Source organism: Diadema setosum, chromosome 18, assembly GCF_964275005.1.
Source record: "Diadema setosum chromosome 18, eeDiaSeto1, whole genome shotgun sequence".
NCBI classification, from domain to species: Eukaryota; Metazoa; Echinodermata; class Echinoidea; order Diadematoida; family Diadematidae; genus Diadema; species Diadema setosum.
This window is the reverse complement of record NC_092702.1, coordinates 11,056,565-11,070,414: the sequence shown is the minus strand read 5'-3', so window position 1 is coordinate 11,070,414 and position 13,850 is coordinate 11,056,565. Positions and strand designations below refer to the sequence as shown.

General features: G+C 39.0%; 1 protein-coding gene across 1 annotated transcript in view; it reads right to left on the bottom strand.

Moving 5' to 3' along the window:
- Nucleotides 1–13,850, bottom strand: part of LOC140241534 (cilia- and flagella-associated protein 206-like) — a 145,924-nt gene that overhangs the window by 20,691 nt on the left and 111,383 nt on the right. The window contains exon 12 of the mRNA XM_072321269.1: nt 11,215–11,357. Within this exon, the coding sequence (XP_072177370.1) occupies nt 11,215–11,357 (143 nt within the window). The remainder of the gene's footprint in view (nt 1–11,214; nt 11,358–13,850) is intronic.

Here is a 13,850-nt window from a genome sequence, read left to right as displayed (position 1 = left end):
AGGCTGTATACTCTGGAGAGGCAGCAGTTGCAGAAGTTGCGTTGATGAAAGCCAGGGCTGTGCAGTGCATCTTCACGAGTCCAGAAAGAGCCTGTGATCTTGCTTTTGATTTCCTTCATCTTCAAACCCAACAAGACAACCTCAGTTCCTGAGTCATTGATGAAAGCCACTGTGTTGTCTAATGTCAAATGGTAAGCTTATTATCTGCTTCACAGAACCGTCAGGAGGTGGAAGAGGGGTAGTTATAAAAAAAAGTTTATAATTGATTGCTTAAATTTGGTTGTAGGCTGCAGCACTTTTTTTTTTCAGATTGCTGGCTTTAATTATTTTCTCTTATTCAATTTTTTTGTTTTGTTTAGTGGGGATACTTTGTGTTAGTCTCCTCCCTACATCAATACCATTATGCAGATATGATCTTGTTTTAAAAATAAGGGGGGGGGGGTTGTATTTTTGGATGTGCATTTATTTTTGTTAGTTTTCTATTATGGAAGGCTGATGTTAAATGCACTTGACATTGATTTTAATTGCTCAATTAAATTGAGATTGATAAAACAAAGGATGACCTATTTTTGCTGATTTGCTTTATCATTTTGTTTTCATGAAGTAACTTGTATCATTTGATTAAAGTTTCTCTTTTTTTGCCACCATCCCCCCCCCCACAAAAAAAAGACAAATGTTCTGATTCTTTGAAGAGCGTACCTCAGTATGGCAAAGATAAATTAAACTATCACCTGTCTGTCAAGCATTCAGAATATATTGATTATTGGAAGTCTTCTTATTTCTTTCTTTCTTTTTTTAAATATTTTTATTCAAAGCCTTTCGTGGAAGTTACGGTCAACTTGCAGAGCTGCGGTCCATCATGCCAAGTAATGTGCCAGTTGTGAGCTTGACTGCTACATCTTCCCTTGCCTTACATGAGATGACCTCAGAGACCTCAGCATCTTGAAATCAACATACAGGCACCAGATAGGCCCAACATCCGCTGTTATGTTGTCAGCCTGCCACTGCAGGAAGATCCCAAGATATTTTCATCATTGGTTAAAGAATAACTTGAGTCAAAATAGTGAAACTGAGAGAACAGTCACATTCTACCGGACTCGTCATCAGTGCAGAGATTTCAGTAGCTACTTTAAAGACACGTAACTGGGTGAAAAGGACTCTCACTATCCCATGTATCATTCCATCACCGCTGAAAGAAGTGCATAAAGGAGGAAATACAATGTTTCATGTCAGAACCAGATGACTGGGTAAGGGTTCTCTTCTGTACCATAGCATTTGGGATGGGCATAGTTTGCAAGAAAATCACCCGCTTATTCCACTTTGGTCCAGCCAGCATGCACATGATATTGATGATTATGCACAAGAGGTTGTGGCTAGTTTTTTAGCACTGCCTGATGAGTAATTGTTCATATCCTATTTTTTTTTTCTAACTGAATTAACACAGCTCTGTCGTAATATGAAACTGTAGTCTGGCAGTTGAGGAATTTGTTGAAAATACATCAAGTGCTATACACACACACATACACACATAGACTGACAGGTGAACACAGGCATACCCAGTCGCAGACACACATGACACACATGTACGTGTTAACGCACAGTAGTACAGTAATGGACAGACTTTCGTACCTTGATTACTGTATGTCACCTATAGATATTCTCCATGCAAACTTGATTGTACTTTTACCAAATTTTCTATTTTATTTGTGATGAATATGAAATGATTTGCTTTACTGTTGCTTTACTGAAATGATTTGCTTTACTGTTTACATCTTTTTATGTTATCCATTTTTATAATCACTACATAGCACTACTGGAGGCTTTTTTGTATTATAAGAAATATGAGGTTTTCTTTTTTTTACATTGACTTGTGATCACACAGACACTTTTTTGAATATTATAGGGGGTAGGGAATGAATACTTTCTCTGCTATAAGAAATGAATTTAAACAAATAAATGCCATTGCCATTCAATTACTGTATTAAATTGTGATGGTACTGAAATGTACAATACTTCTGCTATTAAAAATTAATAAATAAATAAATAGATGTTGTAGCCATTCAAGAATTGTATTAAATTGTTATGGTAGTAAAATGTTACTTTAATATACTTTGCATACATTTGGTTTACGCAAATATATGGATTTGTAGATTCATTTTTTCTTTGCCTTATTTTAAAGATGCAGTACAACATCTACTGAGTTTCTCCATGTACAGGTGTATAGTGTGTGCAACAGTCATTCTTGTGTTAAGCCAGCTAATGTCCAGTGTCACATGCATTTTAAGAAGATTAATACAGTAGTCCCCAGACTATATTGTGGGACCACAATGACTTGAATACTTTTTTTCTCTCAGTAGAGTAAACGCTACACTGATTAAATTGCCCAATTGGGCAAATAGAGTGCAACAATTTAGTCGTGTGCTTGCCTGACATGAAATTTTATTTGCCCTAGGCAAGCAGACAAGTGCTAAATAACTGCAAGATGGTACCATCTGTATGTCTTATGCAATGTAGGAATGTGTAATGATATATATGGGATGCATTTATATAAATTTGTATAGATTGTGTGTGTGTGTGTGTGTGCTTTATTGTGTTTGTGAATGTGTGTTTGTGTATGTAAGTTGGTGTGTCTCAGCATGCTCTACATGCATATGTGTTCATATTTGTGTGGCATGAGATTGTTATTGTGATGTGAGAAGTGATCGGGTTGTATTGGACCCCGTTTACAGTGCGAGGCTCGGCCGCGGCCGAGCCCACCTTCATTTCAGTGTAAACGCGCAAAAGGCCAAATGCGAGGCCAAAATTGGCCTCGCATTTGGCCTCGCTCTGGAGGTGGTCTCTGGAGCCCGGCCTTTTCTTGGTGTAAACGCAAACTGGGCCAAATGCGTGGCCAATTTTAGTCTGGCTTCCAAATCCTCTGCCTGTATCTTTCGCTATTCAGGATATTAACCCTCTCAACATCGAAAACTAGTATAGTTTAAGGTGGTTTTGTCCTGCAAAGGATTTTTTCCTTCGGCAAAGACCTTTGCCCGAACGGCGACTTTGTCGCCACGGAATTCAATTGCAAAGGGTCTGAAAACCAGACAATACCAATTTGCGTTTGTTTACAAGCAGAGTGCCACTACGACAAAATATTGAAAGGTTTGAATCAAAAGCGCGGCCGAGCCCGCAGCCCGGCAGTGTAGTGTAAACGGACAAAATTGCGGGGCTCAGCCTCGCAATTGAGGCTGGGCTCGGCCACGGCTCGGCCGCGGCTCGGCCCAGCCCCGCACTGTAAACGGGGTCTTGGGTAGCATTGGTCACTTAAAATTTGTTCATTGGTCTCAAGTTATCTAGTAAGCAAACAGACAGGCAGACGAACAAACAAACATACGGAACCAAAAACATAACCTCCATCGACTGTAGTAGGTTTCACCTACTGGTGGAGGTACTGAGTAATTAGACATACAATGCAATTCATCAGCAGCTAGCTCAATCCTGCCATTCAAATCGAGGCAAAGAACTATTGTTTCATTCATACAGGTGTTTAGGTACATTTATGTGTGCCAAGTACAGATATCCAGTCCAAAGTTCACGGGATGTGCAATACGTAACAGATCGCACGAACCACTATACGTAGGTTATTAAAAAAACAAACAAAAAAACACAACAGAGCAAAATTTTACGAAAGACCTACTTCAATGGCAAGGTAATGAACATTCTATTCAATCAATACACTTTTGTTATTAATAAAGCCATGTTTAATAGAATATTGAACTGTATACTATTAATCATTTAGTACATTTGAATGGAGATTCCCCAATCATTTAATAAACGAATCCATGTAAACATCACGCTTAAAACTACTACGATTGGCCAGGATCGTCTGTAGCTGGTGAATATGTAAGACCCTTATGCATATACGAATATATAAGGAGCTCCACATGTTAGCAAAGGCCTCGCCGCTGACGCGGCTCGGTCGAGCGATCACTGCAGCCACGCACACTGCGTTAGTCTATTTTCAGACACTGCTGAGAGGCAAACAGCACGCGAGGCCTTGTCCAAAGGCTAAGCCATGGGTGCCTGGTGTTTTTGGCATCTGGGCAGTAAAGGACCGAGTATCATGCTATAATTCCCCTGAGTTACGTGGTAAGCGTTCAATTTGATATATCTTTCTTCTTTATAAAGTCAATTACTGCTGATCGAATTACACAATTATGATATGACACGTTTCACTAAAACCTTATAAAGCAAAGTTTATGCACGATGCTGGTGCATACTGGTGCATGAGTGCTACCATTGATTTCTGAGGCAAAATTATGGTATGCCTACATGTAAGGGTGTTTTTGCTTTGGAATTAATAAGACAATACTTAGTATTGCTTCCACTTCTAACTGTCCCCTTTGAAGATGTGTCGATCACAGGCGATCATCATGATTTATCTTGTACGTATAAGCTTATGTTCCACACTTTTGGTTCGAGGAGACCCATAGCTACGTGGTTAAAGGCGCTGTCTCTTTCGCTGGAGCCGTACGTTTGGACCCGTGAAGTTTCGAACCAGACGGGATGCAAAGTAAAAATCGTTTTTCTTCTGATTTTTTTTTTCTTCAATGGAGGTAATGCCACTTTCGTCCAGGTATAAATCACAATGTCATGTAAATGCACACACTCACGCTATTTCCCTTGTTTTGTATTGGAGGCTTCATTGCTTTTACTGCTGGTAAACCTTAAGAGGCTTGAAGCTGTAAGAGCTCTCCCAACTGATCATATTATATACAACAACAAGATTAGAAATAGCAATCTTGGTTATGCAAATAAAGGTCAAGTTCATATTTGAAAAGGCCAATGTTAAAGTAAAAATGATCTATGAAACACTTCATTGTCATGTTTCAATTTGTTTGTGTCAAGGACCACTTGGTAAATACACTGTACTCAGAAAGCCTGTTAATCGACTTAGGCCTATTCACACACACAGACACAGGTTTGCACGAGAGAAACAATTAGATCTGAATTATGAAGGAACAGACATATTATCTCAATATAACTTGAAGTTACAATCAACTTTGGATACCTCAAATTCGTCGGGACTGAAGAAAATAGTTCGAGGTACGCATACGTACATCAAATTTTCTTCGACTTATCCAACGTTTATCGATGTTCAACATGGTATCTGTTATAGTGCCTACCGATTGTTTGCATGCTTGTCAATTGGAATTGAATTGACTTTTTATATGAATGAAATGAATGATAATCGGAATTGAAATCAAAATTTCAGAAATGAAGATTTTGGTGGCCCTATTGCGCCACCAAAAAAAGTCGGATGTTTGCCTTTACTTTTGAAAATGAACAGCGGTAACAATCGGCTCCGTAAGATACTAAAATAAATGTCGGATGTTTGCTCATACTTTTGGAAATGAAAAACGATAAGACTCAGCTCCGTATGGTGCTAAAACTAATGTCAGATATTTGATTTTGCATTCGGAAATGAGTAAGGATAACATTCGGCTCCGGAAGACGCTGAAATAAATGTCAAATATTTGATTTGACGTTCGGAAATGAAAAACAATATTCAACTCCGTATATACGATGGTTAGATAAGTGTCGGATGTTTCCTTATACTTTCGAAAGGAAATAGCAATAACATTCGGCTCCGGAAGATGCTAAAATAAATGTCAGATGATCGTTTTTATGTTCGGAAGTTGCAGTAATATTCTGCTCCATACGATGCTAAAATAACTGTCTGATGTTTGCTTTTAAATTTCGAAATGAATAACAGTAACATTCAGCTGCGTTCAATGGTGAAATTAATGTTTGATGTTTGATGTTTGCTTTGACGTTCGGAAATGAGTAACAATAACATTCAACTCCTTATGATGATAAAATAAATGCTGGATGTTTGGTTTCACGTTCGAAAGTAAATGGCAAACATTCAGCTCCGGAAGATGCTAAAATACATCTCGAATGATTGCTTTTACGTTTGGCATGTTTGGAAGTGAATAGCAGTATTGAAACATTCTGCCCCATATGATGCTAAAAAAAATATTGGATATTTGCTATTACATTTCAAAATGAATAACACTAACATTCAGCAACGTTTGATGGTAAAATAAACGTCTGATGTCAGCTTCGACGTTAAAAAATGAAAAACAGTAACATTCGGCTCCGTACAATGATAAAATAATTGTCAGATGATTCATTTCACTTTTGGAAGTGGACGGCAGTAACATTCGGCTCCGTACGATGATAAAATAAATGTCGTATGTTTGAAATGAATAATGGTAATATTCTGCTTCGTACGATGCAAAAACAAATGACAGATTGTTGCTTTTACATTTGGAAATGATAAACGGTATTAATCCTCTCAGTTAGATGCTGAAACAAATATCGGATGTTTGCTTTCACGTTTGGAAATGGATAAGGATAGCATTCAGCTCCGTAAGATGCAAAAATGAATGTCGGTTGTTTGCTTCTACATTTAAAAATGATTAACGCTAATATTCGGCTCCGTAAGGTGCTAATAGACGAATAAATGTTGGATTATTGCTTTTACAATAAGAAATGAATAACGGTAACTTTCGGCTCTTTACAATGCTAAAACAAATGTCGGATGCTAACAAATGTCGGCAAATGCTCCCACTTTTTCATTTCAAACGTAAGTTTTGACCTCCTAAATATGTAGGCATCAACTTTTATAATAATCTATACACCTATTTGCTAAATCTTAAAACACAGAATAAGATGATTGGATTTTCTATTCATTTGTTTTAGACATGGGCATCTGTATCACTCACTTTAATAATGCTTAATATTCATTTTTTTATGTTTAGTAGGACCGATTTAGTTTTTCTAATGTTTTTCCCCATTTTTTTTTTTTTTTTGTGTGTCGCCAGATTTTAATTTCGAGTAAATTCGATCACCAAAAAATAAAAATTAGTGATACTGGTGGCCCGATAAAAGTTAGTGTGGAGCCCTGTCTATTCTATTCTTTATTATGCTCGGCCTATACTTCCACATCATATTCCACAATATTTTCATAATCGCATTGCTGAAAAAAAAAATCAGTGCTTGCGTTCTCGGGGAAGAATAAATGAAACATACTTCGTGAAAGGCAAAAAAAAAAAGTTTAAAAAGGCACTACGCAGGAAATTGATGTTTGGACAGTGGACCGTGATTAATGCCAAAGATATAACTGTCAACACCTACGCAGGTGCGCCACGACGGTTAAGAAATCTACGCGCACGGTATGACTATCATGATCAAGAATTAAAACACAGTGGTTAAAGAAAAGAAGATGATAGGGCAGAGCGTAGTGCTATCGTAAGCACTCCATTGGCAAGGGTGCTATGTGCATACCATGTACGTATGTAGGTAGGTGTTGGGGATGTTTCTTGTCAGCTGTGTACCGGGTATTTCTTTGGTCGCGCGACTGTTAGTCGGGAATATTTACAGTCGAATGTGAAAAGATTTGTGACATGTCTTCTTCGCTGTCCACGCACGCTTAATCGGAGATGCTGAGTTTGCAATTTCGATTCGAGCTACATGCTGGGTAAAACAATAAGTTGATTAAGATCGGGACAGTAGATTTCACTTCGAGGTAACCGAACTTCGAGTTATTTTCTTCGAGCTACGCGAATTTTAATACACGGAAACTCCATAGGAACAATCGGGACTTTCATTTTGCCCCCGAGGTAAGTGATATTCGGCTTATCCGACGTCGAGGTATCCGAAGTTGACTGTATATCACACTATTTTCGTTGTCGATCACGGGTGACCAATATCTGATGACCCCCAAGCCTATCACCAACTCGTCTTCAGTGACGAGTTTCATATCTTGTATATTTTACTTTTGACATCTACAATGTAGGCCTAATTAATTTCCCTCATGACACAAACTGGAGCTTTAGAATGGTCAACTGTAACATTTTGGATACAAGAATAAACTGCCTGTTTTGTCTAAACAAAAAAAAGAAAAACGATGAGAATATTGTAAGCGTTCACGAGTGTATAGTGTTACATTCTTTACTTGAGGCTGTGACTACATGTACTATACATTTCATTGCTGTTCCCATGGCCCTTAAAAAGAAAATTCAGAATGTTACATATACCCACAATTTACTGGATGGAAATGAATAGCCTTCTGACTATCGCTGCTATAATAACTAGAGAAGCACTCTGAGAGTGCAGACCTCCGCCAAGCATGCAGGCCATTTCCACCCGCACTGATCTTGTTCTTCCACAGAGATCAGTGATTTCCACCCATACGTACTGTACTGCATTGTGTGCTGAAAGCCGCCCGATTTCCCAATATAGAAACCTTTGTTACGTCATAAACCCTCAGCTGCACAGCGCGCCTCGCCTTAGTAGAAACTAGAGCACGCGCTTTAGTGCGTGCATGCAAACCTCAAATATGCGCAGCCTGAACTCCCAAGTTCATTGACCCTACCTGCCAAAATATCAAAAATCCTTCATAAATTCCCCAAAAATTCTCGGATCACTACCAAAAATTAATTGTTTGTTACTTGTGTCATTCTCAACCTTTCCTGCAGGTTTCATCCCAATCCGTTCACTACTTTTTGAGTTATTTTGCACACGGACAAACGAACTAACTAACGAACAAACCAACGGTAACGAAAACATAACCTCCTCCCTTGGCGGAGGTAATAATGATGATAATTCAAGTTTATAAAGCGCATATTAGTTATCATGAATTCTCTACGCCCACCTAGATTTTGCAATGTCAATTCTTTAGAATACATTGACAAAGTTGTTTTAATTCATTTATGTATCTATCAGAGGGTTCACAGAAGCCTCACTGACCACCACACTGCACTGGACAATTGAATGGGGGAAAAAAAATGTCCACAACGCAAAGTGCTAGTTCAGTAGTGACAGATTTGCGACCCTTTGGGAAATGAAAGTGGACCCCACTTGGAAATCCGTCACAGGTCACTTGACGTAGCGGTGCCACACATTGGTTCAAAGGATTTTATTGAGTACTCTCTCCCCCCCCCCCCATTCAAACGCAGGCCAGTTTATACCAAAACTCGATAAAGAAATGATGAATAAAGCTTAGCTCACACTTTTGCGTTTCGAGCTTGCATTCAGCTGCGTATTGCCCGAACGCAGTCTAATGCAACCTAACACAGCCTAACGTAGTACTACGCAATGAAACGAGCTAATATGAGGTCAATACGGAGACTAACGCAGAGGCTTTGCATTCTAGCTTGCCAGTTTGAATTTTTTTCAAACATCCGCAACTGAACGCGAGATCAAAATCCATACAAGCTAAGACGAGGGACAACCAGCTAATGCGGGCAAGGACGAGCAAGGATGAGCGACGAGCTGCTTAATGCAGGCCAACATAGCTTTAATTTGAACTGCATTTCACTGCGTATGGTTGCGATACCTGCTCGCTTCACCTTGCACAACCTCGCTTTAGTTCGCATTACCTTGCTTTAGCTCGCATCACCACAAGCTATTCCTAGTACTCTGCTCGCATTAGCAAGGACTGTGTGGATGTAGCTCGCTACATTGCAAATCTAGCTCGTCTGTTGCTTACTCCCCCTCATTCCTCCTCGCCTTACCTTGTTTCTCCTCGTTCCTGTTCGATGCTGCTCGCTTTAGCTGGCTATGACTGCGTATATATCTGTGAATACAAAATCTAGTTAGATTTAATCAAAATTCACTTAGTTGACATAAGAAACACAATATGCTTATCAAATCATGAAGCTTTTGTAATGATTGTGTGCTTTCATCAACATCAGATCCAAACATATCAGTTTTTAAAAACACCTCTGAGTTTCCCTCTGTTATTGTAGGTTTTGTGGAAAATCCTGTTTTTCTTGAACTGTATTGCCACACATATGTATCGCAGAAAAGTAATAAAAAAAAACACAAAAAAACCAGTAATATACTCTGTTCAGTCCTCAACAACTTCAGGTATGTTAGCAAGGTTGTCATTCCTGCTATAGTGACCATAGGCAAGCCATTCTGAAATAACCTGTTATGAAAATAATGTCTTGACCCTATGTGACATTTAGGGTGACCCTATAAGGAAAAGTTGACTTCAGACCATGAAAACAATATCAGATTCAATTTCATTGACCCAGAAAACCTCTAATACAGATTTTGAAAATGATTGTGAAATGTTTACCTTTTTAAACAATGCAAGTGACTTTTGAATTTCAGATGGAGGGCGCCCTTCTTGGCGCCCATCAAAAATCAAAATAGTATGGTTTGGGCAACATGTGTACCAAATTTGGTGCTTGTGGAAGAATTTGAACAAAAAAGTCCTTTGTGCCCCCCCCCCACTAACTGTAAAATGTCAAAAACTTATATACAAGTGCAACTCTCTACGAGCTTTTACGCATCAGGGTGAACTGATATACAGCGGAACGAGCCGGAACAAGCAACAGTCTAGTTAAAGCGAGTGGATGAGCAGTGAAATGAGGAGAAACGAGTTAATGCGAGCTGCTAGCGAGCTAGTGCAAGATGCTAGCGAGCAACGAACGAGTGGCGAAGGAGGTACATGCACAACGGGGCAAGCAATCTTCGTATTGAATCGTACTGTTACTAGCAAAAGCGAGCTGGAGGGAGGTGAAAAGCAACCGTAGGCAATCATTTTGTAAAAAAATATACGCGCTACAACACAACAATGTTACTGCAACAGAATATTTTGCTGCAGAGTACTGCGTTAGGCTGCTTTAAGGCTGCATTCGGGTAATGCAGCTATACGCAGCTAAAACCACAAAGGTGTGAGTGGGGCTTCAAGAATCATTGTATAGCCGACAGACCGTTCAGACGCTAATCTCAACCGTTCTAGAAAACATCGTAGAGATGTGCAGTTTCCCACTGCGCATGCTGTTAAGGTCATGAGTGACAGCTATGGGGTCACCTTTCGTGTGCACTCCCGTTAAGCCCCCACCCAGTTATACCGTTCTATGGTCGCCATATGTTCAGACGCACAATGGACACGATGGAATGCTGATTCGTTATTGAGTTCTATTTCGAAACAATGCTCTGACCCTCATTTCATTATACGTCGTTTAGTCGGTAAGCATTCAGACGTATAAATTTATCGTATAGCTATGCCATTTTGGCATAGCTATACCGTTCTAGTATAATTTTTTTTTTCTTTTCTGTCTGAACACCCTGAGCTTCTGCTGTAGCTCCATGCTTAATTCAACGCGTGCGAACTTTCTTTTTTCCCATTCATACAGTAATAATTACACTTACCTCTGTGGATCATTTGCAAATTCATATGCTGCTTGGCGTGTGGAGAAAACATAATAACGATCCTGGTAACGCAGGACTCCAATATCTGGGTTTCCTGGCAGTAGGAGACGATCATATGTTACCAATGACCAGCCACAGTATCCCTGTATGATTGATAGATACATAGAAGATGATGTTCATATTGACAACTGAAGTGCAATTCCACACAATATTTAAGTTGGCTTTAATAAACGCTGAAAATCACACAACAAAATTGTATGTTTCGTCAATGTTGGACCTGAAATGAGAAAGTTACTTAACATTAAAGTTTAAAATGTGTTTTACAAAAAAAACAGTGATAAAAGTAGCAAACTTTAACTATGCAAAGTTCTCATTCTCTTTGCTCACAAAAATTGGCAAAATCCCTCAAAGTCTGCCTATATTTTTTTTTTCTGAATTCTGCAGGATACAAGTCAAGAATAAATGCTGCAATGCTTTATTACAAGGAGTACTCAATGACACTCGTTGGCATCAAGTTTTGAATTAATTTTCAATGCTAATTACAAGCTCAGAATACCAATTTGTCAGTAACTCTGTAATCCTCTCAGAGGTGCATGTACATTGACACATGTATGCAGAAGTGAATAAGACTTTCCCTCCATAATGCTTGCTGTCATGGTAGTTAATAGACCCCCTGTTGAATGAGTAAAAAGTTACTCATGTGATAGGTATTGTATAAATATGGGGAATAATGGTGAAATTTAGGTATTTGACCTTGATTTACTGCCTCTGACCTTGAGCGTGTGTGCCCACAAGTTGATGGGCACAGCTTCATCCACTCATACTACAAAATTTTATTGCATAACTCAAATGGTCCTTAAGTTACGTTGTGCACAAAATTGATTACAGACAGACACAAAGGCGGAAGGAGGGAAGGATGGACAACCACAAAATATAAAGCTTGAACATGGTGAAAGATTGCACTTTAGGCCACAAAAGTTGGAAGTATTCATCTCAGCTTCAATAAACAGTGCATATAACCTGTGCTATTACCTGAATCTATTTCTATATTTGCTAGTTTTCATTTCAGTTCTGTTTAATTCCACAATTAAACTATGCATCCAACAATGTTATCACACACACAAAATAAAGTTTGTAGATTTAAATAAAAAAATATGTGTTAAGTTATGATAATAATAATAATAATAATAATTGCATTTATATGGCGCTTCATACTGACGTTTCTAAGCGCACTTTGCTACTCATACAAATAGATTAGAAAACACAATAACATTAACAAAATCAGCGTTAACAGTAACAAAAGAAGAAGAAAGAAAAGAAAAGAAAAATACATGTGATACAATGGTACAATAATTGATAACTGTGTGCGCCTCCAGGAGAAAAAAAAAATTACAACTGATTAAACAGGTGAGTTTTAAGAAGAATTTTAAATGATTCGACAGATGAGGCATTCTGAATATACAGAGGGAGTTTATTCCAAAGAGTGGGAGCAATGGAAGAGAAGGCTCGGTCACCATAACGGGTTTTTGTATGTGGGCCATGAAGTAATTGGAGAGAGGAAGATGAACGGAGGGGTCTGGCAGAAGAGGAGGAGCGGAGAGAGACTAGGTTTTGAAGATATATGGGTGCAAGATTACGTGTGATTTTGTACGTCAGAAGTAGGATCTTGAAAGTAATACGGGAATGGACTGGAAGCCAATGTAGTGAGCGGAGAACAGGAGATATATGGTCATGTCTCCTACTAAGGGAGACTAATCTAGCAGTTGAATTTTGGATACGTTGGAGAGGGGATATGTGAGAAAGAGGGAGGCCGGCAAGGAGGGAGTTGCAGTAGTCCAGATAGGAGGAGACAAAGGCAGGGACGAGCCGCTCAGCTGATGATTGATCAAGCAGACGCCTGATCTTCCCTATTTTGAAAATACCCCATGTTGCAGACTTACAAATGTTTGTGATATGGTGTTTAAGAGTTAAGTGTTTGTCCAAAGTAAAGCCAAGGTCTCTAACACAGTCAGAGACCTTAATAATCCCATCCAGAGTAGTTAGATCTGGTAGAGGAACTGTGCTCCTAAACTGTGATGAGAAATGGATGAGTTCAGACTTGTCTTCGTTCAGACGGAGTCTGTTGGCAGTGGACCAGGCTTTGATGTCGTTGAGACATTCTCTCAGTGAATTAACAGCAGCAATCCTATCGCCAGGTGACATAGTTATGTAAATTTGAGTGTGGTCAGCATACATAGCGTAGTTGACACCATGATGACAATTGATGATTCTGGTGAGTGGACCTGTATAGAGGAGAAAAAGAAGGGGGCCGGCAACGGATCCTTGCAGAACTCTGCAGCTGATAGGACTAGGACGTGAACAGGTCCCATTGATTATCACCCTCTGTGTGCGATCTTGAAGATATGACTTGATCCATTGGATGGCAGTGCCTATGATGGAGTAGTCATTACTAAGTCGTTGTAGTAGCAACGTGTGGTCGAGCGTGTCAAACGCAGCCGAATAGTCAAGAAGAAGAAGAGCAGCCTCATTGCCCTTGTCGACAGCAAGGTAATTATGTATAGAAATAAAAGAACAATTATATCCTCAATCAACACATACAATTTAATTCTTAACATGCAAACAAAGAAAAAAAAAGG